The following is a 24,859-nucleotide window of genomic DNA, read 5'->3' as shown; positions in this document are numbered from 1 at the left end:
CAGTGTAAATTTAATGTTATCATAACGAGTTTCCTTGAATTTCCTTTCTTCTGAGATCGCAGCAACGCACGATGGGCAAGCTAGTGATCCATAAAGGACACAAAACTCAAGAAGAAGAGCCATAACAATTTATAAAAAATAACAAGTATCTTTATATAGGTTTAGAAATCAGAGAAAAATCGTTCAGGTAAGTACGTTTTAAATATGAATTCTTTTCAGTTCAAAAAGTGGACACAGTGCAATATTTGAGTTCTGCAGGGTTATACCATGGAAGGAAGAACACGTTCTGCAAACAGGTATATTACAGCAATTTAAGGGACTAATCTCCAGGAGTTCAGGTGAGTGGTGGGCAAGGTCCAAGGCAGCACCAGTAGTACACTCCCAGTGGGTCGAGGGCGACCGGTGCAGGTTGCAAAACAGTGCCGGGAGCCCAATATTATTCTATTGAGATCAGTCTCTGCAAATAGAGGCTGCAGGCTCTGGCTAGGAGGCCAGTCGGGGTGAACCAACAGGGAGGCTCAGGTCTCACGATGCTCGGTAATGTAGGGACACCTTTGGTTCTCTTCCCAATGGCCCTGGGGTGACAGTTTCAAGAGAGACCCTAAGCATCGTTTTTTTCCTTACTGGAGCATTCGCGGTAGAGGCATGCGTGCAGAGGCTGCAGGCGACGTCGGGGAGTCCACGTGGGGTGAAACCAAGATGGACTTGGGTTCTGGAAGACTTAGATGGCACAGTTAACCCACTTTGACTCAGGTTCAGGACGACAGGTGCAGTGGTGGCTTTAGCTGTCGGATTTGGTCAGTTCCTGGAGGTCTCAAAGTCCTTTCTTTTAGAATTGCTGAGAGATGCAAGGAACAGTTCCGCTGTCCCACGTGAGGTCCTGGTTCTTTATCAAAGGCAGGCAGTCCTCCCACATTTCTGGAGTCAACACCTGCAGGACGAGTCGATTTTGGCACAGTTTTCGAAGAGAGATGCAGACAGGCCATTGGGGCTGGTAACAGGTCAGTCACTTCTCTCCTCTGTGCTTTTGCGGCTCTCCAGTGTCCTCTTTCTTCTTAGGTCATCCGGATCTGCTTCTCTGGTGCCAGGGACTGCCCTAAATATGCAATTTATGGGTATTAGGGGAGGGGAGGATAGCAACCAATGGGCTACTGACCCTTGGGGTCACTACGCCCTGTATATGATCACTTCCTGTGGGAAGTGGGCATAACCCTGCCCCAGAATTCTTAGGTATGCTATCACAGATGGCCACTTCTGAAAAGTTTTATCTACTTCAGTTTGCCCACCTTAAGGGCGGTACTAACCTGGGGGTAGCATGCCTACTGACTAGCTAATTTTCTCACCTGTCCAGGTGTCAAAAGTGTTGGACAAAGGGGGTTCAGCCCCCTCTCCTGTGAGGGGAGCCGGATTTGCATTCGAAAGGCAGCATCTCTATGAAGCTAGTCCCTTTAGGGAAGATACGTAGCAGGCCATCCTGTGTGAGGAGGGTGTTAAATCCTCTTCCTTGATAGGCTTTTGTTCTGGGTCTCCTGAGAGCAAAAAGCTCTCGCTGGAGGTCAGAACAGCGTCATGGGTGGCAGGCTGGCAGAGGCCACTCAACAGCCAGACCCAAGGCTGGTAAGTTTTCAGGGGGCACCTGGAATTAGTGTGAATTTATCAATACGAGTTGCTAAATAACCGATATCCCTTTCTTCGGTAAAGCCATCATGTAGCTGGGGAACTTGTTTTAACCAGTGCCCAGTACCTGGTTTAAAATGGCTTCCCTGGTCACTTGTACTGGCAACAATAGGACTGACCAGCACAGGGGCATATCTGCTCATGCAGGTATGACTTGTATGGTATATTTAGCACCCTGCTTTAGAGCAGTCAGGGCTGCTGGAGGGGTGACTTACAAATATTACATGCAGTGTTAGGAGACATGGCCCGCAGGACTGTGTGTCATGTTGTGTTTTCACTTTTGTCTGCACCAAGAAACGCAGCCTGCAATGGTAGTCTTGCATGCACTTGGTGAGAGGCCCATTAGTGTGGCAAACTTTGTGCTCCTGCCCTTAAGGGCGTGCTTTAGTACCTCAGGCATTTACCAGGGACTTACAGAGGGTGCTAAAGGTTTTGCCATTTGAGGAAAACAATAGTAGAATTTTGGGAAAGAGCTCTGCAAAAAGGGTCACTTTCCTACATTTATGGACAGTTGTAATACAAAAATTTGTGGAGTTTCATGGTGCATCAACTTACAATGTGCAGATCCAAATGACTACATGCAAACTACCATCCTATGTATACCACGTTAACACGCACTAGTTCTGACCAAAACACCCACAGGCTAAAACCAACAACCCACTCAGAGACTGAATGTTACAAATAGTCTGAGACGCCCAAAAAAAAAAATAAACATCGGACAGACAATCTACTGAACACTTTTACGTGTGGTCAAATGGACCACGAAAATCAACACTGCCATATACCAACGGATGCAAGAGGAGTGATAATATCCAATCTAAGTTGAACAAAATAACACCAATGCTCTGCAAGTCATGTTAAATAGTGTCAAAATATTCAACCAACACACTGTGTCCATTTAAGGCAAAATGACCAATTTACAGAGACACAGAGCACATGGTTTTGTAAATACTCATGACCCACTAAAGGGAAACTTCCGAATGCTGTATCAGGAGACTGTTTTTCATTACCACCTAGAGCTTACAAAGAAAAATGTTACACCTTATGCCATACTTTTCACTTCTTGTGTATATGACTCCAACATAAACACATAAACAATGTCTTCTCTTATGGTTAATTATCTTGGCACCTACAGTTCATGAATATGCGTGCGAAAGAAGGTCGGATCACAAATTAATGAGGGCATTCACCTGCTGTTATCACAGAACTTTATAACATTGTTCGAGTTGCTGCTCTCCTGGGTTTTCATGATCATTTCAAACAGGGATGCCTTCTTCTCCTCCCCGTCAATGAAGAGCCGGCCTTTGAAAAACCAGTGTCGACTGTGCTCACTTTCAGAGATGGAGAGAAGACAGGTTGGTTTTTAATTGGGAGTAACAAAAAAAATCTAAGAATTCTTATTTGGGGGAATCAGGAAATATAAACATGGCATTTCTAGACAAAATTGCTCCTTTTTTTACATTGCACGGTTATATTTGGAGGAAATTAACTTATGGACGCAAAATGAAAACAAAATGTCTGCTCTTTCACATATTGGCAAGCTGGTGAACTTGACACAATTACATTTTTAAAATACACTTACATCCTCTATCTGAGGAATAATTCATGCTGGATTGAAATGGTTTAGAGCCATTTTCAATTCCTTGGCAGTAGCTTCACCTGTTATTTTAAGACTTATTTGGAAGCATTTCATCATCTAGATCAATAAAGCTTTCCATAATAATTTTACTAATTCCGGTCAAGGCCATTGCATTTAAGAATGTGTAAACCCATCCTTTATTATTAAGGAATTTCCTAAAGTGCTGCATATAGCATTTTGTTTTTTTCAGAATTATGAATCCTGTACACTCAAAATAACTTACCAGCAGCATTACTGTAGGATTTGTATCTCTCTGAAGTCTACGACATCAGATTGTGATATTTAGATCTTTTGATTTTTCTACTCTGATCATTTCAGATGGAGCTCCACGCTACTCCAACAAGATGTAATAAACAATTTGCCTTGAAATAATCTCCTGGATATACATATCCAAGTGAAACATGTGTCTGGCATTTCTTGTGTTGTTGAATTACATACAACCGGAAGATCGTTCAACAACTAATCATGTGAGATAATATACAGCGCCACTACAATAGGTAATGTTGCATTAAAAAAAGCAGCTCACATTTTTCATTTGTAAAAATTCAAAGGGACTAAGTAGAGAGCAATTCCCAGTTAAGCCATCAGCAACTGCATGAATAATACCGAGCTCTTTGAATTTTCTAGCCAGAGTGACAGCCAAAGTCCCTCTATTTATGGAGACTTCCTTATCCAGTCAACCTTTTAGTAGCATATGAAAAAGAAGAAGTGTAACTGCTGACTAAAGCATCCACTGCTGGAATGGTCAGAGGACTGAATTACTGCAAAGACACTCAGCCTCTCGACCACAGAGGGCGACAAAATGAGTACCATTAACTTGGGAAACAATCAAACCTTTGCAATTAGTGTCAAGATGCTTCTTGGGATGATAGAGCGGTACAAAAAGTTCAGAGGACCATAAGCATTTTTTTCCATTAGTCCTTGCTTTATCCAACACAATGCCAAAAACAGTTATTTACACAAAACTGCAAAAACCACACATTCTAGGTTTTGGCAAAGGGCAATACAGGTTAGCTGTCTCGATCTGGGTAAGTCTTGCGACACCCATTCATGACTTTTGAAGCCCTATCTGTAGCCATTAAATCAAACACCATTGCTATATTTACCCATCACCTCCCAGGTTCAAGCATCACCTGTTGGACTGGGCGAGGTCAAAGCACTCCACGCTGGTGGGATTTCGCTGGACTTTCTGGAAGAGAGCGGTGTAAAAATCCATATCCCAGGAGTCGAAAGCTAAACCTGAAAGAAATGTGAGCAACCCGTGAGAATAATGAAGCCAGGAGCCAACAAGAAGCACCGATAAAGAAAAAACACACAATGGCAAAGCAACAGTTAGAGATTCTGCGCAGAAAATAAATATGTTTTTAATGCAAGAACACGTATATACACACACAGGAATATAAGTGGAGAAGAGGGCAGGCAGCATGGGGTGGGGGATAGAAAAGTATTTCACAAAACCTATATTGGATTTCAGGGGGTCATGATGCAGAAGCAAGAAACATAGTTCATTTTAGGAATTTGTCACAGCACATTCATAACCCTCAAGGGGCAAATGAGCCCTTCCTAAGAACATTTCTATTACTTATAGTCTCTGTACCTCAAGCACACAGACTTACAGAAAAAAACGTTGGGAGCGTTTAGGGTGTTTTAAATGCTCTGCATAAAATCACACAATTTTGGTCACCTTCAAAAGTCAGCTATCTAGATAGATAAATGCCCACAAGTCCCAGCAGCTCACATCTGTAATAGTGAAAAAGAAATGTATAAAGGGCAAAGATCAGCTTTAACAATTAATGAAGTCAGAGCACTGGTAAGATCATACACCTACACTGCGCAGATTGCTTTTTCAACAATTACTACACACAAAAATACTGCCCATGCGTTGCTGCCAAGAGAATCCCTATTCCCTGTGCATGTAGGTATTACTAGTATTTAGGGACCATGTCAAGTTCCCGTCATGCTACGCAGTTGAGCCAGTTCCGCAGAGGAGCAAGCAAGATGGCCGATGGATACCGAAGAGCGCTTTGCTCTCGAGCAGAGTATCTCGTAATGCACCCAGAGTTATCTTCAAGAAAAGTGGCAAGCGGCAAATATACAGCACCTTGGCACGCCCTCATTTTCTGAGGAGTCAGGCCGCCTCCCTCGCCCGGCTGTAGAGCCGGTAATCATTACAGCGCCAGAGAGACATCCCCTCTTTAGCAATAAGTGGCAAAAGTGACTAAAATCGCAGGAAAGCTGTAACAGTGAAATGCCCACCCGGTGAGTCGAGTTCACCACAGCGCTAGCCCCTCTATAGTAGTAGGGGTAAAGCGGCAAAAGGTTTAAAGAGCTGGAGAGCCGTAACATTGGAACGTTCGGCCTGGCACTTTACTACACCATTACGCTCACTGCTTTAAGGCCGCCCAACTGGAAAGCTGAGTTTATCCAAGCAGCAGATCAGTGTACCAACTGGAGTCGCTCCTACCAAGTCGCTTAACTCTCCACTCCCCCCTTATTTTTTGTTGTCCGATCCCAGGGTGCAAACGAACAACTACTCTGGATATCGCTGCGGGGGCAGGATAGAGGCACTTGAAGATTGGCTCCACATATGCTGACGGTGAGAACCTTTTCTAATGCTTATAAAATGGTTCCTATTCCAGAAGACACTGAGAGGAGATGTGTAAAATCCATGGTGTAAAGTGGACCCGGCGGTTCTTTGACTTTTTTTGTGCAGACCATCTTCCTAAATGAAACGCATTTCAAAAGAGCCCTCAATGAACACAAGCACCTTTAGAAAAAATTCTCAAAGTGAGAAAGGACGCTATCAGCAGGTGAAAGAACACAGCAGCAAAATATGATCACAGGCAGCAGCCTAGCAGGCGCTATCCCTAGATAGGGTCTGATATGACCAACTATGGGACACAAGTGATAGATTGGAATCCTCACTAAGTCTAGAGTATCTCTCTTCACCCACTCCAGCTATAATTGAACTCCCTACAGCCCAGGCAGTTCAACCCATAGATGACCTGTTAGTTGGCAAAGGGAAAATGCTGTACCTGTTCACATTGTGAAGCTTGAAGGGAGTACAGAGAGAGAGTGGAACTGACCAGACGTCTGCAAGGATGGATATACAGGGCAGTGTGGAGTTGGCCGCAGCTCTGGAAAAGGAAACCTCAACGACCAGGGATCTGAATCAACCAGGAAACCAAATAGAGTCAACAGTAAGCACTTTTCAGCCGGCTTCTATTGAGAGTAAGTTAAATCGGATTTTAAATGAGCCCCCGGAAATGAAGTTTTCCCAAGAAAATGTTCATCGGAAAACCAATGAACTCGAGCTGATTAATGAAAATATTCAACAACTAGCTTCTTGCATCACCCAAGTGGAACTGAAGGGATCCACCTGGTAAGATACTTACAAAAACAGGAATGAATTTGCTCAAGAATGCAAGGAGAGCTAAAAGATCTTCAATTAAAGCTAGATAATGTCGAGAACAGGGCCCGGGGCACCAATCTGATTTTCATTGGTATACCCGAGGATCAGGAAGCAGGACAAACTGCTATAAAGCTTATATCGGACCCGGTACACAAATATGTCTTTCACGAAAAACCAGCAGGAGATTTAACCATTGTCCAGGCTCATCGGGTTCCAGCAGTTTGGTCTACAAACGCCAAGTACACACGCACAATCCTGACCAATTTTGGCGATGTCTGGATTAAACAACAGATTTTGTCACAGACAATTAAAAATAAGTCCTTTTCTACTTCGGACAACTTTACCTTTCGATTTATTTGGACATGTCGATCCTAGCTGTATGGCGGATTCAGGAGTTTGTTGGACTAATGACTTTAAGTGCCAGGGGGCACCAGCAGCTATTGTGCAGCAATTCCAAATTTACAGTATTGTTTAAAGGCTGGTTGCATATATTTCAGTCTATCGAAAGAACTAACACACTTTTGCATTTCGTCGGGGGGGAGGGTGGACACAGAGACAGCAATCCTGGGAGATAAGGTGTTCAAATCTCTGATGCTCTGCTAAAATAGGTGCATTGCTCCTAGAGGACATTCCTCCTTAAGCCTTTTAGAATCTCCATGGTATAGAATTGTGCCTGGGTGGAATTAGCATTGTAATGTATTACAACCATCTTGCTTTCCTCTCACATGGAAGGGCTCTGACAGTACCATACCAAGGTACTCATCCAGTGGGAAAGGGGGGGGGGGGTGACAAGTGGAGGGTTGGGGTTTGGGGAAAAGTCTGTGGCTTTAGGTGGGTAGGGGGAGTGGATTGGGGTCTACGGGGCACGGAGGGAAAAAAGTGGAAAGAATTCACAGGTAGAGATGATTGGAAGTGATATGGTCTTTGGGGATACAAGCCTGTATATGTAGAGAAGCCTATTGGATGCTATTTGCAGCAAAGAGGGTTAGGGAGCAAGGCTTCAAAAGAGGGCTAGTACGGTGATTGAGGAGCTTTTTTAATTTTAATGGCAGACAGGTAGTTTATTAAGATAGCTTCATGTAATAGTAATGGGGTCAATAATCAAATTAAGCTTAAATCTATGCTGTAATGGCTTATGTCAACACAGGTCCAAATAATTCTGCTTTAGGAAACTCACCCTAAATTTCAACCCGTTCCACCTAGAATCCCGAATTTTATCTCCCAATCCTTTTTTTGCATCGGTAGGAGCAGCAGTTACGTTGATTGCGGATTTGTTCACGCATAACTTTTTGGGGGAAGTCTACCAGGTCATTAAAGAGTCCAAGGCTAGATGGATAATAGCAAGTGTAAAAATTGATAATCAGTGTCTCCAGACGGTGAACTTTTATAGGCCAATGGAAGATGATACATCTCGTTTTGAAGATCTCGAGAAAGCGTTGCATCTACGTCCTAGCCTTTTGGTAAACGGGGGTTATTTTAATATCTTGCAGAATATTAAATTATTTTCATCCCAAACCTAGATCTTCAACGTTTTTGGCCAGAATGGTTCAAGAGATAGCATTACATGATCCTTGGAGAGTTCAGTCCTCGCTGGCCCAGGAATACACTTGCTTTTCTAAGAGGTTCAATTCAGCCTCACGGATAGACTTCATAATTTCGTCCAAATGGATTAGAGGGAAGTACTTTTTCCTCGCAAATCTGTTCTCGGACCATGTTGTTTCAATAATGGAGTTAGGGGTTAACATAAAGCAGACAGAATTTTCTTGGGGGTCACTAGATAAGACTTTATAAATCAAGGCTGGCTGGGTCAGGTCCCAGTTAGGCAAGCCAGTCTCACGGAGTTTCTAGAGAGGAACATTGGATCAGCATCCATATTTTACATTTGGGAGTCATGCAAAGCCTTTATCGGGGATAAAGCCAGGTTAGCTAAATTAAAGAGGGAAAAGACAATGATTTTAAAGTGCAATTTTGAGCATGCAATGCAAAAGCATTTATTATATTATTCCCAAACAACGGAGTAGAACTTGAGAGAAGCTAGACGTTAATTAAAGAAACACTATGACACCCAGAAGACAGTTAATCAATATACATGCTTCCAGCAACTCTATGAAGAGGTCGAGCATGTGGGGAGATTTCTGGCATGGTCAGTTTAAAAGAGACGCAACAATGCTGCCATTAAATAAATCTACGAGGAGGATAGGGGTCAGATGGTAGACCAAATGGCGGAAATTGAGAAGGCATTTCTCAGGCATTATAAAAGATCATACACATCTTCATCTCCTACTGCAACGGAGTCGATTAGTGAATAACTTAAGGCACTAGATTTGTCTTTGCTTAGCAGAGACCAACAGACTCAGATTGTGCCTCCCATTAAAGTAGCAGAAGAACAGGAAGCCATCAAAAACTTTCCTAATGGGAAAGCCTGTGGGATAGATGGTTTGCCAGCATTGCTATACAAAACAATTACAGCTCAAGTGGAGAGACTGCTGGTTCAACTATTCAATTAAATGTTCGAGGGATGCAAGATTCCCAATTTGTTTGTCCGAAGCTGCAATAGTAAGATTTTTAAAAAAGGAAAATCCATCTGACGAGCTGGGATCCTATCATCCCACTAGTTTACTTAATAAGGACTATAAATTGTTCACTAAACTTTTGGCCTCTAGAATAACTCCCCCAACGTAGGAAGTTGTTGATGGGATCAATGTGGCTTCCTGCTAGGAGGACCGATCGCAACTAATACTAATTTAATAATTCAGGCCGTTGATTTTTTCCCCCCCAATAATGCTATATCATTATATAGCGGCGATCATCATGGTCGATGCAGAAAAGGCCTTTGATTTAGTTCAGTGGGATTTTTTTTTGCTATTTTACTTAGGTTTAATTTTTTTCCTTAAAGTGGTGAAGATCCTTCGGAATTTATATAGCAAAGCAGAGGCAAAAATCATAGTAAATTCTCATATGACAGGATCTTTTGAAATTTGACCTGGCACCGATCAGGGTTGTGTCATGTCGCTAGTGCGGTTTGCACGATTTATTGAAACTCTAGCCTCACTTTTGTGGCAAGACTCTCAGATTAGGGCACCTTTGCCAGGGACTCCCAAGACGTAATTGTTTGCTAATGATTGAATCCTTTACCTGGAGGCGGAAAAACAAAACATCGCTAGCCTATTTAGCAATATTAACACATTTTAAGAGCTAGGGGGCTAAAGAATTAACAATTCAAAGTCATAGGTGCTGTTATTCAACTGCTCGGTCCAAGTACTCCCGATCAAGATCCAGATACAAGTCGGCAGGTCCGGCTAAATCAGATATTTGGGTATTATTTTACCCCATGATTTTAAGCAGCTTTTATAGTTCAATTATGTTTAAATACTTTCCTAGGCCAAGAACTTACTAAGACAATGGCAGTCTCTCCCACTTTTGATTATTGGTCAAATAGCATTACTAAAAATGATGATTCTTCCTCTTTTTCCATTTAAACGAAATTAATCAAGTTTTGCGCCATAAAGAGCTACTATTTATTTCATCATTAGTGGCCAAATCTTTGATCCTTCAAAAATGGAAACTGGTGACAACTCCAACCTGCGACCAATGAGTGAGTGCATAAGATGAAACAGCTGGAATCCAAGGAAAAATTATACTTCCACAGATTGGGTGCCATATTGAAGTTCCATAAAATTTGGGAAGAGGAACAATGCTTGGGAACATGTTTTACTTTTCTTTTTTCTTCTTTTGGGAGTCAAAGCTTAGTTTTAAGTTTTATGTGCTTTAAGCGGATTACATCAGGGAACGCCTAGAAGAAATGTGTAATTTTGGGGAAAGATATATTTAAACTAGGCTTTCTGTTAAGAACTATGAAATTGTATGGATCATATGTAATGATTTGCTCTTTTTTCTACCTAAATTATAAATAAATAAATTATTTTAAAAAAAGGTATGATTGGTATTTATGCAATCTAAAACCAGATGGGTAGCAACATAATGCTTTACATTAATTTGTGTGTAGGAAGACAAAACAAGTGTTTATTAACTGGGGATATGTACAAGGACATTATATTTCACAAAGTTACAACAGTTTTACAAACCACACATTTATAATTTTAGTCAAAGGGAGATTAAGTGATTTGCCTAGACCCACACAATTCTTAATCAAGTGCCACAGCCAGTATTCAAATCCAGGTACCCTAGTTCCAAGTTCGCAGCTTAGCTACTAGCTGATCATCATCTTTCCTGTGCACGTTTATACAAAATATTTCTCATTTCCTCTTTTGAATTACAGGTTCCCAATATAACAAGGGCAGCTCTATTACCTCCTAGAACCTGGAGCAATAAAGTCAACACCGAAACATTGGCTCCCGGCAGTGTATGCTAAAACATTTGAGCCTCAATCAATGTAATCAACAATACAAAGATGAATCAATTTTCCATATATACACAAGCTTGGTAAACATTCATCATAAAAAGAGAAAGAGGCCAGAACACAACAACTACCACTCAGCAGCAATAATGCATTATTTATTTTCATTGCTCACTAACAGACAGAAACAAAGTGCTAAGTACTCAAGTGATCACACGTATGAGGTTCAAAGAGATCCAAGTGGGTGTATATAAAGGTTCAGGTAATGGACCACCAACCTCAAGCAACTGAGACCGGATTATGCAATCATAACACTTCACACATCAAACGAATAAAAACTTTATAGAAGTACAATTGAGTTTTGAGCCTGGTTCAGTTAGGAATATTGAGCAGATGCAAAAACAAATGAGCCTTGAGGTCCCTGCATTTTTTTTTTTTCAAACAGCAGTATATGAATAAATAAAACAATGCCGCACCAGCCAGATGGAGATTCTGACCACAAGGCAACGTCTAGGAATGGAAAGAAAAATGGTCCACAGACACAATTTGGAAAACAAAACCACCTGTAAGGGAAATGTTGATGTAGCCCACACTTAATGCTTGAAAAAGGACAATACACAGTGCTGCTGCAGGAAACTCAGTCTGCCTCCAGATAGTGAGGCACTAGAAGCTATGGCCCGTTGCCTGAATTTGCATCACTGATTAGCATCCACAAACAAGCAAACCAGAAAGTTATTTTTTGACATAATTATTGCAAATTTAACTAGAACCATTAGCTATAGTATATTTTGCAAGGCACATTCAGACTGCATAGCTCTCTGCTACGAAACATACCTCTGCAGTCAGTACCTCAGGGCATGCCTGTCAGCCAATCATGACCCAAAGTAATACATGAAGAGATTTCTCCAAGAAGTTAAACACTGTCAAAAAAGGAAGGAAAGTAAAGTAAAGAAGAACAAATCAAAGAGGGATGAAAAAGAAGATAGGCAGAAACGGTAAGAAAAGAACAGGTAAAGAAACTGGAAGAAATAAAAAGAGTAGAGGAATGACAAAAAAGATGAAAAAAAGGAGGAAGAGAATTCGAGGAAGGGAGAAGGAGAAAAAAGGTGAGAACAATTCAAATGAAAGAAGCAGAGAAAATACAAAAGACAGAACAAAAAAGAGGAAGATAAAAGAAATATGAACCACAGAAAGGAGCAAAAGCAGGAGAAGAAAAGAAGAAAGGCAAAAGAAAAGAAGAAAAACCAAAGGGGTGAAAAAGTAGAAAAGCAAAAATATAATAAGCAAGACAAATGAAAAACAGGGAAAGTTAAAGTAAAAGAGGAAATAGTGACCAAGAATGAGCCAAATAAAGATAAAAAGTCAAAATGTAAAAGAGAGAAAAGGAGAAAAAAGATGAGAGAAGACAGCAAACATAAGAGAATGAAAACAAAAAGAAAAAGAAAATAAAGAAGGAAAGGAGAGAAAGCATGAAAAGGATGAAAAAGAAATAGGAGAATGAAGAGGGAGTGGAAAACAAGAAAGAACAAAAGTAGAAAAATATGAAGGAAGGGAAGAGAAGAGAGAAAGATGGGAGAAAAAGAGAAAGGAAGAAAGAAACAAAGAAAGTAAACCGTTTTCAGAAAAGGGTGCACTGACCAGTCAGCTTCCCAGGCCTAACAGAGCCAGGCACACAGTGTTTTTAAGTGCTGCTTTAACAGCACTTAACGCATTGTCTCAAACCATGTAACAGGCAATTATGTGACAGCTACTTAGAGGCAACCTGTGAGCTACAGGAAGCATGTTATTGGACAGCTATAGAATCATGGGGTGTGGGGCAGAAAGATCATAAATGCAGGGGCACCGGAGGCCTTCGCAGGATACTGAGGTGCCGGGTTTTTAGGAACCCGGTGGTGCCCGGGGATAACACCCGAAGACCTCTGAGTTCTCCCTGTTCCGGACCACAGAAACCAAGAGTCTTCTAGGTGAAGTCAGAGATCGAGTTTTATTGGTTGCAACCAAATAACATGCGTCCTAGAATTACAACAGCACGGGTCGTAAGTTCTCAGGAGACTGTTCGATTTTACAGAACCAGCCTTCTCCTTTTATACGAAAATAACAGCTGCAGGCAAGAATTCTTGAGTTTATGATACGGTTATACACATATTTCTATAACAAGGCAAAGAGTGAAGTCATGCTGGCCAACCCATATTTTAGACGTCCAGTTTGTGATAGATTACCCAGCCAGGCCCAGAACTCCCATCAGATATCGATGAAACCCCAATAAAACAGGGCACCTCCTTGTCGTAAAACCGGCCATAAACAAGGAACATGGACAGGTGTATGTGTGTAGAAAACATGGTCTGTAGGTAGTGAATGGTTTATGGCATGTTATGCATTGATGCTATCTTATTCGGCCACTGGGCGAGGAGCTGCCCAAACAGGTTTGGTTGGAGGCAGTGGAGTCAGTTTGGCCAGGTCATGGGGAAGTCAGCTAAGGTGGACGTGTCCTTTTAGATCAAGCTCAGCTTTAATCAATTGACTTATATGAGGGCAAGCCATAAGATGGATGCCGTTCACAAAATGGAGTCCGAGGGTTCAGAACGGAAACCATGATTTAAGGGTGTTAGCATCGCTCAATCACGACGCAAATGTACAGGGATAATGTCCTAATCATTACCAGTCTGCCGATACCAAATTTGTCATGGTACGATGATATTTTGTGACACGAGGGTTGGACCTCGGTACCATATTACAGCAGGGTCCAGAATTTCAGAACCACAGACCCTCCTTTTGCCCTCATATTAGGCAATAACTCATGCTAATCTGAGTCCAAATCTGTATTCATGGAGATGCTCCTGTAGCATCATTCTGTTGCTCAATTCGTCCCTTGACACAGGCTTCCTTACACATGAAGTAGCACAGAGGCCACATATTGTAGGAGCGCACTGCACAAACAGGCAGAACATAAACAGAATGGCTAAGATCATCCCAATGAAGATCAGAGTTTTCCATCCCCAGGAAGATATCAGTTCCCAGAACCACCCTAGCAAGGACCAATCCCCTTTATCCACGTGAAGGGAATCAGAGATTTTGTGCAGCTTGGAGATGGCCTGGTACACTGTCGGAGCATTATCAGGGATGAAAAATGCAACAGCTGGATTGGACCACTCTACATACACCACCACGGTCTGCAAGTATGACATCTAGGGCAACCCGATTTTGAAGGGTCATAAGTCGGTCTGATTGGAGCTCGGCAGTCAGGTTACTAAGGGCACCGGCCGTCTCAGTCACGGCGGATTCAACTATCCTTGTTAACTGGCGAATGTTCCTGCTGTTCACCATAGGCCCCCAAAACGTCAGAAAACCCTTTGCGAAGTCCCCAAACTCTTGACCCGCAGTGTCGTCTTGACTCACGACACCCCTAACTGTCCTTGTCCGATGGTAATCTGCCCCGGCCGTGTAGGTGGGTGGCAGCAGAAACGAGATAAAACTTGTGCCCGAGAAGTCAGGGGGCAACCATGTGTATGCTTTGTCATGGCAGACGAAGTATGTACCCTTAGCCGCTAAGAATGGAGGGGAAGTTCGGGATGCGAACACATACGTTTCCGTGCATACGCTCTTCCCCAACTGTGCTTTGGGATCCCTGCCAATACCTTGCAGACATAGGTGACCTCGGTGGGGTACTATCCAAACCGGAGAGGATTTCTGTGTTTTCTGGCTCTTACTCAAAGAAATCCCATACTGAGTGCTGTTCCACCTACTGTACGGGGTAAACTCATCTTTGGGAATTGTCCGATACGTGTCAATATCCCTGCTCATATTCCTTATTCCTGCCACTAGTGCCTTGTTGCTGGAATTGCTCCCTATGGGATGCGGGGGATATGGTTCTATGGAAAACAGGAACATTGTCTGGAAAGCCCACAGAGAACCATAGTAACTGAATGGCAGGACAAAGTAAGGGATGCCCTTATCGGTTGTGAGCGGCATAAGTCCACATATCCAACAGTTCGATGTGTTCATTATAGATTGGTGTTGGTGTAGGAGTTGGATGAATGAGTTATTTACAAATTCTAGTCTTCTGGCAGACTCGTGTTCAGGTAGAGGGTGAAAGGAGTGTGTAGGAACAGTAGGAGGAGGTGTGGGCTGAGTGTTGTTTACAAAGGTAACTTGAAACGTGGATAGAGTATAGGCAATCAAGAACATCGTTCTGCTACACAACATTAAAATACATAGTATCAGAAATCTTTTTCTGGTCATCACTGTGCATATTTGCTTTTTAAAGTTCGTGGGTCTAGCAGGTCTCTCTACCCTCGGAAACTCCATCCTCTAGTTGCTGCCCGCGATGGGAGTTTGATTCGGCCAGGGAGTGCGTTCTGTTCAGTCCGGGGTAATTCCCTCAGACCAACCAGAACCGTTGACCTAAACGTCCCCAGCTGCACTCCCCAGACTATCAACCGCGACCCTAGCAGCAGAACCGGATGGCGGTTCGAAAATCAAAAATGAGCAAGTTCCCTGGGCGAGAGAGCTGTAAAATCAAAAATAGTTCTTGGGGGAAAGGAGGGTCGTATTAATTTGTTTTTATTAGTCTCTTGTTCTTGACCTCAGATTATATCATCGTTTCCCAGGTACGGTGTGGTCTTCAAACAATGTTTCAGGTTCTGTAGTGTCCAACTGCATTGACGGTGGCACAAATCCTTGCAAAATACGATCACTCTCCTTTTCTGTGCCAGTTCCTTTCAATCGTGCATCGCTGAAGGGCGCAAAGCGCGGTACGGATTCGGTCTCAGAGTCAGCGATTCCCTCCTGGACCCATCGGTCATATGGAAGGGGCAACGGGACCCGTTTGCAATGGGCGCCGTGCACCCAATGTTTCTTGCCGTGGACACGTACTGCAGAACGGGTAGTTAACAGGACCTGGAAAGGTCCGGTCCAGCGAGGCTCCTCATTCTTGGTTCGCCTGAAGTTCCGGACTAGGACCCAGGAGCCAGGTTCAATGGCGTGGCCTGGATCGTCAGATGCTGGTGGAGAGGAGCTGTGGACCTGTTGGTGTAAAACACGCAATTTAGTTGTCAATTCACACAAATAGTCAAGCAGTACAGGGTGCTCTATTTCGCTCAGTCTCTTGGGCCTTGGCACACCTCAGATGTTGGCTGGGCGGCCAAACACAATTTCATGGGGGCTAAGTCCTAGTCTGGAATGGACAGTCATTCTGGTGGACAGGAGTGCTAAAGGCAGGGCGTCAGGCCATTTGAGACCGGTGCTGGCTTGCATCTTGGCTAGTTTTAACTTTAACGTGCCGTTGTAGCACTCTACTAATCCCGCTGATTGGGGGTGGTTTGCAGCGTGGAATTTCTGGTGTATGCCTAGACATTCGCACACTCTCTTCATCACTCGTCCCACGAATTCACTTCCGTTATCACTCCAGACCATTCTAGGCATACCATACCTAGGGAAGAATTCCTTGACCAGGGCTTTGGCAGTTGACAAGGCGGTGTTGTCCTCAAGGGGGTACGCTTCCACCCACCTGGAGAAGGCTCAAACAACGACAAGCACGTATTTCAAGTTGTTGCACCTCTCCATGTGGATGAAATTGAGCTGCAAAACCTCGAACGGATACGTTGGAGGCGCAAAATGACCAGCTGGAGTTGGGGTTCCCCTACCGGGATTGTGCTTCAAACACACCATACAGTTCCTGACCCAATTCTCCGCGCATTTTGGGATACCACTATTCTGCCATACTGGGGCCAACAGTTTCCAGATTCCTTTCACACTGATGTGCGCCATTCCATGGGCCATTGTCACCACTGCAAGTACATATGCGTCAGGTAATAGCCAACGCTGATGTTCTGACAATTCGACCCAACAACCATTTGCATCCAATCTTCCCTTGCTTTCTCTCCATTCGTTCACCTCTTTCTCAGTGGCATCAGATTGTATAGACTTCACACTTTCAATAGTGTCCTCACACATACCCACATCAGTAATCCATCTCGCAGGACCTACAACGTACATCCGACTCATTGTGTTCCTTGCAGTCTCTTTCGCAACCTCGTCTGCAAATGCATTCCCACGACCAACATCATCTTGAATCTTTCTGTGTGCACTGCATTTCACAATCGCAACTTGTAGGGGCAAGGTCAGTGACTCGAGAAGCTCGTTAACTAATTGACCATGTTGGATGTTTGCACCATGTGACGTCAGGAACCCACGTTCACGCCACAATCTTCCAAAACTGTGGGCCACGCCGAAGGCGTATTGGCTATCAGTATACACATTCACTCGCTTTCTTGTTGCCAACACACACGCTCTTGTAAGTGCGATTAACTCTGCTGCTTGCGCAGAATTGTGGGGAATGCGTGCGGCCTCTACAATAGTGTGCAATGTCGTTACGGCATATCCTGCAGTCGTATCACCATTTGGCAACTTGAAACATGAACCATCAACCCATAAAGTATCATTACATTCAGGAAGGGGAGTGTCCTGCAAGTCTACTCTCCCTTTTGTCTCTTCTTCTGTCCTAAAGCAGCAATCATGTTTTTCAATCTCATGTCTTTGCCGAAATGGGTAATAACGTAGCGGGGTTGAGTGTATCACACCTCTTTATGGGTATGTGACTCGCTAAGAGTGTCAACTCATAGCTGGACAGTCGAGCACTAGTTAAATGCTGTGTTTTTGTTCTGTTTAGTAAAATGTCTACTGCATGTGGGACCATAACGATCAGAGTATTATTCATGACTAACCCAGCAGACTGTCGAATACAGACAGCTGCTGCAGCAGTGGCCCTCAAGCAACTTGGTAATGCCTTAGCCACAGGATCTAGAGTCGCTGAGAAATACGCACATGGGCGCTGTTTGTCCCCAAAGTATTGCGTCAGGACTGATAATGCGCAACCTTCCTTCTCATGGACATATAATGTAAAAGGCTTACTGTAGTCGGGGTTGCCCAACACAGGAGCCGAACACAATGCATCACGCAACTCGTGGAAACTTGTCTGACAACCTTCAGACCAGGGCATAGGATCGGGTGTGTCTTTACAGAGTAGTGCCAGCAAAGGTTTAGCCAGTAGTGAGAAATTCGGTATCCATTGTCTACAGTACGATGTAATGCCCAAGAAAGCCCGAACTTCTCTCTGTGTCCTGGGGGCACTCAATCTTGCAATTGCCTGTATTCTTTCTGGGGTCAGTCTCCTTCCCTCCTTCGATAAGATGTGACCTACGTAGGTCACTTCTTGTCGACAAAATTGCAGTTTTGAAAGAGAGAATTTGTGCTTCATGTCACATAAGTGACGCAATAACGAAAATGTGGCTTGCTTGCAAATTTCTTCAGTGTCTGCAGCGATCAGGAGATCGTCCACATACTGTATCAGAGTTGAACCATCAGGTAGGACAATCATGTCTAGTTGTGTTTTCAGAGCCTGACTGAATATTGATGGACTTTCGCAGTAGCCTTGAGGAGCGCGCTTGAAGCGGAAGCTTCGTCCGCCTAGATTGAAGCCAAAAATATCTCTGCTCTCCTCAGCAATCGGGATGCTGAAGAAAGCGTTCTTCAGGTCAATCACCGAAAACCAAGTGGCTGAAGCTGGAACCATTGTCAATAAGGCAGTAATGTCGGGGACAACTGGAAACTGTGGTACAATAATCTTATTCACTTCTCTGAGATCAATCACAAACCTGTACACAGGTGGCTGCGAAGGATCAGTACGCTTTAAGACAGGCAAAATAGGACTGTTACAAATGTTGCCTGTTGTCTCTTCAATTACATCTTTCTCAATCAGATCGTAAATAATCGTCAACAATGCTTGCTCACATTCGCTAGAGATCTTGTATTGGGGAATACGTGGCAACCTAACATTGGCTTTCAATGTTATGACATACGGTGCTATCTCCAAACGACCTACATCATTAGAGCCACTAGCCCAAAGTATATCTGGAAGAGATGACAATTCAATTGGAATATTCTCCTTTGCCAAATACATTGGAGAAATCACTTTCTTACCAAGTGTAAGTTGTACTCAGGAAGGAGAACAGTACAAAGTAGCATATAATCTCTTTAACAAATCCAAACCTAACAAATTTTCGCCAACACCTGTTGTAAGGATGAGGGGTGTTTCTAATTCGCATGGGCCAACAGAAAGGGACATAGGACATGAAATCGGGTTCCTAACCGGGGCGCCAGAAAAACCTACTGAAACATTCATTTCGCCAGACAAAGGTGCGCCAGGAAGTTTTGAGTGCATAATCGAACTTTTTGTAGCACCAGTATCCAGCAGAAATGGCTCTGACATTGCTGATGTACTCACCTCGACATAAGGTCCATTCTGATCTACTGGAACTGAAACAACTCCCTCTCTTTGTCCATGGCAGTCCTAGCAATTATTACTCTCATTCTCGTTTTCGGCGTAATAGTCATCAGCATAGTACTGAGCTGACCTAGAAGACGCATTATTCTGTTGATCAAAGCTATTCATAGAATTCTGAGGCGGAAAAGAAGCGGTATTCTGGGGGAAATTTCCACGGCCCCTACCCCTAGGAGCCTGTTGAACACCTCTACCTCTTGCACCGGAAACACCATTTAGGCGGCGCGCCAGAGCTGGACAATTATTTTTGAAATGACCCTCTTCTTTGCAATAGGCACACTGATTCGGGCCGTACTGCAAACGCTGATGGGAAAACTCGTTCCCTTGTGGGTTTCTCGAATGCTGCTGTGGTTGTTGATAATTGGGCTGACTAGCAGTACGAGGCGGATAGGCTTGCTTGAGAAGAACCTTAGTTTTTAAATCTTTAGTCTTTTTGTCTGCCTTATCTAGTTCGTCTTTGCGTCTATTTTCGTAGTACTGGGCGGTAGCTAAAATCTGCGCTGACGTGGAAACGGCCCAAGCACTCTCTGAATCTTTCAGTTTATTGCACAGTTCAGGAAGCAAATTATGTACAAATTTGTCTACAAACAATCTTTGGCCACCCTCGGTAGCCACATCCTGACCACTATGATCGACGAAAGTTTCTTCAAACCTTGTGAAAAAGTCAGACACATTCTCATCTTTCTTCTGCTTGCACGCAGACAACTTGTCCCAATGTACACGCAATTCAGGCATTAAGGTCTTCATGTACGTGATATTTCTACCAGGAAGTTCAGCTACTAAAGGCTCAGGTTTAGAACCACCAATTTGTCTAGCATCTGTAGCAGTAATATTAGCCCATGTGTCGCCTAGTTCTTGATCATGATCTGTATGACGAATTTTACTCCATAGAGGCTGCGGAACGACGTTCCCAAACAACATGTCTACATCTGCTAAATTCATTATACATGGGCTGGCAGTCTGTGATAACTCCTTATAGTACCCAGCAGGATTTTTACGTGGATCAGGTAATGTCTGCTTGAGTGCTAAAACTTCAGATCTTTTCCAGGGGACATGTACCCATACACGCTGGAAATGCGGTGGAACGGGTGGATGTGCATTCGCATCACCTTCCCTCCAAACTGGAGGAACTTCTCTCATAGGGTACTGTCGCGCCTTTTTCCTACCTGACACGTCATCTTCGTACAATGATCTAGAGACATTTCCTTTACTCCTATAGGATAATAATCTATTGATTTTTCAACGTCGGCACCTACAATCATGCCTTCATAGAACTTAAAACGCATATGAAATAATTCCTGCCTTTTGCGTTTGGGATCATTTGTCTCCAAGTCTTCGCAAAGGTATACGCACATTTCCTCGAATACATATCTCTGAGTGGGTGCATCCCATTGTCGGAAGACCTCCATAACAGGCTGAACATCGTATCTAACAGTGTCAGTAACCCATTTGCGTGCTAACTCATTCAGCACTTCTCTTTCCTCGTAATCAGGCAGTTGACTACGCAACTGTCTACGTCCTGTTTTAGGGGTCGTTTTAAGCGACCCAAAGAAAGGTGAGAACAGACCAGTGACAGTACTTGCCACTCTGTCGAACAGAAGGAGAAGCTTGCGGAGAGGCAGATGTGCCGGAAAAGACAGGCTGATGTAAAGAGGAAGTCGAGGCAATAGCAGAGGAAGTCGAAGCAGTGGCAGAAGTAGTATCAGGATAAACAGTTGGAGCAGTAGGCAAAGTTGTAGAAGAAGTAGATGGAGTATGTAGCAAAGGCGGCGGCCCTTGAGAGGGCAGTGCTGGAGAGGTAGGAACCAGCTGAAGAGGAGCTGGTGCTTGTGCAAGAGCTGCATTTCGTGCGCCGGGGCGCGGTATAACAAAACGCTTCGGGGGTCCAGTAATACTCTATGTATACGGGGGTGGTGAATTCAATAAATGGGACATTAATGGATCTTTCTCGGGTGTTCCCTTCGAATCTTGTCCTTCATGGGGCAACATCGGGTAGCATTTATCTACTGCTAGTTTCTTACTCCTGAGCATTTGTTCACCTTCTTGCTCTTCCTCATTATCCCTGTATGCAATGGCAGCTTGCACCATTGACATACCTCTTTTATTCTTCTTTGCTAATTTTATTTCTTTCTGTTTGGCTTCTTTGCGCCATAAGCGAAAAGAGTCAAACATCGCCGGCCGGGCTTTCTTCTTGAATAGTTTGACCTCGAGGTTATCTAAAATTTCTGCGTCAAAACTACCATATTGGGGCCATTTTAAAACACCATCCTTGCGGGTGTATTTTATCCATACTTCATTATACGTGATAGGACCTACTCCATGCTTTATGTACAGTTCATATGTTGGAGTCCCAATCGGAGGAACCGGACACGAATCCTCTAATCGGGAGTCCTTACGACTGGGATCCTCAACAGGAGAGTCAGCACGCTGCTCGTTTCTGTGTCTCTTCAGGCAAATACAGCTGCTGCTGCTTTCATTGTTGTGGAATGTAAGGTGTTTTAGAATCCCTTTTTCTTAGATCTAGGTTTTAAAAAAGCAGTCTAACAGACCTCCTGCAAAATACAGAGTGGGCTTAGGGTCCACCCCTTTCAACCATCAACTTTCTTCCACCAACCCCTCACTCATTAGTTTGAGATTGTCAATAGTGTCTTGGCTGGGCCCAGTAGTCTCCCTCTCTGTCTCTCACTTAATGCTATTCGCTGCTTTGGTGTATTCTTCCTCCTCCACTCACCCGCATGAGGGACTAATTCACAACTATAGCTCCCTATATTCCCTTCTTCTGCATCCCTACCGTGCATCTCACTCGAATGTTCAAAAGCTGCATGCATTAGCACATTAAATCCAGAAATATTGGTTTTACCAATGGTTACTAAATAAGTGTTCATGTTAGCACAATAACAGTGAGATGTTTTTATCTGTACTTGAAAGGCCATTTCTGCCCTCTCACCCACTGGACTGTTTCACTGCTTGGTGTACCAGCATCCATTTTCTCCCAGAAGCGTTGTTGCAAATGTACTGCATTATGTCATTTTAGTTTACTCACAGATATTGAAGTGTTCCCCCTTTTGGTGCAGCCAGTGTTGCATATTTATGTACATATGTTTCTGGATTTTTGTTGTACACCAACATGGAGGAACACAGTGGTTTAGGGGAGTCTGGAAATGCTGTTCAAAGTCTTTTCAGGTTAAGTACCACTCAAAGGTATTTAAGTGGTCGTCGCTGCTAATGAATGTGACTAAACTGAAGTGACCGTTCGAAAGCATCGCATTTGCCATAAAAGGTCTGGGAGAAAATGTGTGATGCCATGCCGGGCAGCGTGTGCCCCTCCCCATTTATTGACTCTACCTTGGAAAATAGGCTGAAGAGCCCCTGTGGATGCACCTGCACTCCAAGAGTGCTACTCAATCTGAAAAGACTTTAAGCAATTTTTCCAAGCACCCTCAAGCTGACATGTTTCTCCCCGCTGAGGAAGGGTAATAATATAGATGCACATGCCTAGGGATATACAGCACTGGTTATGGCAATAATGGGGAACAAATCAATACTTGTATGTAAAGAGAGTTACCAAACAAGTTATTAACCTTTGTTGACTCTCTTTCTGGTGGAGAATATCTAGCCACAGATTCCTAACCTTTAGAATATTTTATAGGCATCAGACTGGATCAGGAAACTTTTTGAGCAGTACCTCTGTGTGTCAGAAGGTGGCATCTTGCGGCTCCATAGTGACATTTTCCACTTTGGAAGTGACGTGCAGGGCTTATATAGGCGCCACTCTCAAACGCTGCCATCAGTTGCTTTCGAGACGGTACGAACGCCCAGACGCTGTGGCTGAAATGGTAGACAGAGTGCAGATTCCTAGGCTTGGGTTCTTATTAAAGAATATAGTCCCATCAGAGAAAGGGGAGGATCCGTGAGGAATCTGTGGCTACATAGAATCGCTACAAAAAGGCATTACTGAAGATAAGTAACTTGTTCTTCTGCTAGAGACTTCTAGCTGCAGATTCCTCACCTTTTGAATAGATACCATAGGTATTTGGAGGTGGGTCTGTGAATGAACTCAAACCAGGAGGTCCTGCAGGACAGGGTGGGCAGAATGATCTCATTGAACCCGATTGTCCAGGCAATGGTGCTTCAAATATGGAAGGTGGTCCACGTAGTCTGACAAATGTCTAGGACAGGGACAACGCATGCTAACGCAGTGATAGCAGCTTTGGCCCTAGTAGAATGAGTTCTTCAGGAGGCTGCTTTTTAGCCAGTGTATTGCAGATGTTTATGCAGAGCACGATACAGTGGAGCTGCTTCTCTTCTGTACTGCTTTGCCTTTTTTGCTCGAGAGAACCCCACAAAGAACTGATAACCGACCCAGTATTTTTGGGTACAATCTATGTATAAGCTAGGCACTCTCTTGTGGTTCAAGTGATGGAGTCTCTACTCCTCCTTGGAGGGGCGAGGAGGTGCATAAACGCCGAAAGGTTGATGGTTTGACCAACATGGAATGGGGTCACAACTTTAAGCAGGAAGGATGCCAGAGTTCGCAGAACCAGCTTGACTGGGAAGAAGATAATGTATGGTGGATGGACACAAAGAGCTGGAAGCTCACTCACTCACCATGGTGACATGATGGAGAGGAGGAACACAGTCTTAATGGTAAGGACGCATAAGAGAAAGGTTTGAAGTATCTCAAATGGATGGCACAAAAATGAAGTCAGGACCAGGTTAATGTCCCATTGTGGCTATACAAAGGGAGAAGGGGGAAATAGATATTAAAGCCCTTTTGAAAATTGCATCACAACTGGTGACTTAAAGAATGAGGGTTGATCTAGCAGCTCTTAGAAAGCCAAAAGGGCCGAAAGAGATTCCTTAACTGTACATAAAGCAAAGCCTTGCCAGAACCAACAAAAGAACTTCAGGTAACTTTACCTGGAGGGAGTAACTCTGACATGTGCCGCACCTAGCGAGAAATTTGTCCCAAAAGGAGTACACAGTTTTCATTTGAGGGATGTTTGTCTGCCAAGATGACAACCAATCACCTCGGGAGGAAGGTCGAAGGTGTTACGCTGTCCCTGCTCAATCTCCAAGCATAAAGGTGGAGATTGTGAAGGCCCGAGCACTCCGGATCCGCACCTGGTGGTGCAGAAAGAAAGGAAATGACATCAGCGTGCAGGGGTGGTAGCTATATAGGCCCCACATCATTTCCACAGCACAATGGGGTCAGTGAGGAGCAGCAGGTGCCACGCCCCAGAAGGCAGAGGCACTGCTGATAAAGTTTCCGGATCCAATCTGACTCCTGGGGAATATTCAAAAGGTGAAGAACCTGTGGCTAGAAGTCTCTATCAAAATGCCCTTCATTTACCATAATGCATCTGGGAGAAAACGTTTGCTAGTATGCCAGGAAATGTGTTTCTGTGGCCCTTAAAGAGGAAGTTACTGTGCACA

At 43.7% G+C, this 24,859-nt stretch overlaps 1 protein-coding gene across 1 annotated transcript in view; it reads right to left on the bottom strand.

Moving 5' to 3' along the window:
- The window catches only part of PFAS (phosphoribosylformylglycinamidine synthase), a 371,702-nt gene that overhangs the window by 250,244 nt on the left and 96,599 nt on the right, over positions 1-24,859 (bottom strand). Inside the window, exons 6-7 of the mRNA XM_086931905.1 lie at positions 4,450-4,555; positions 2,868-3,008 (exon numbers count right to left, since the gene is read on the bottom strand). Of these exons, the coding sequence (XP_086788031.1) occupies positions 2,868-3,008; positions 4,450-4,555 (247 nt within the window). The remainder of the gene's footprint in view (positions 1-2,867; positions 3,009-4,449; positions 4,556-24,859) is intronic.

The sequence above is a fragment of the Lissotriton vulgaris genome, chromosome 7 (genome assembly GCF_964263255.1).
Source record: "Lissotriton vulgaris chromosome 7, aLisVul1.2, whole genome shotgun sequence".
Taxonomy (NCBI): domain Eukaryota; kingdom Metazoa; phylum Chordata; class Amphibia; order Caudata; family Salamandridae; genus Lissotriton; species Lissotriton vulgaris.
The sequence above is the reverse complement of the archived record's forward strand: the minus strand, read 5'-3'. Positions and strand labels throughout refer to the sequence as shown.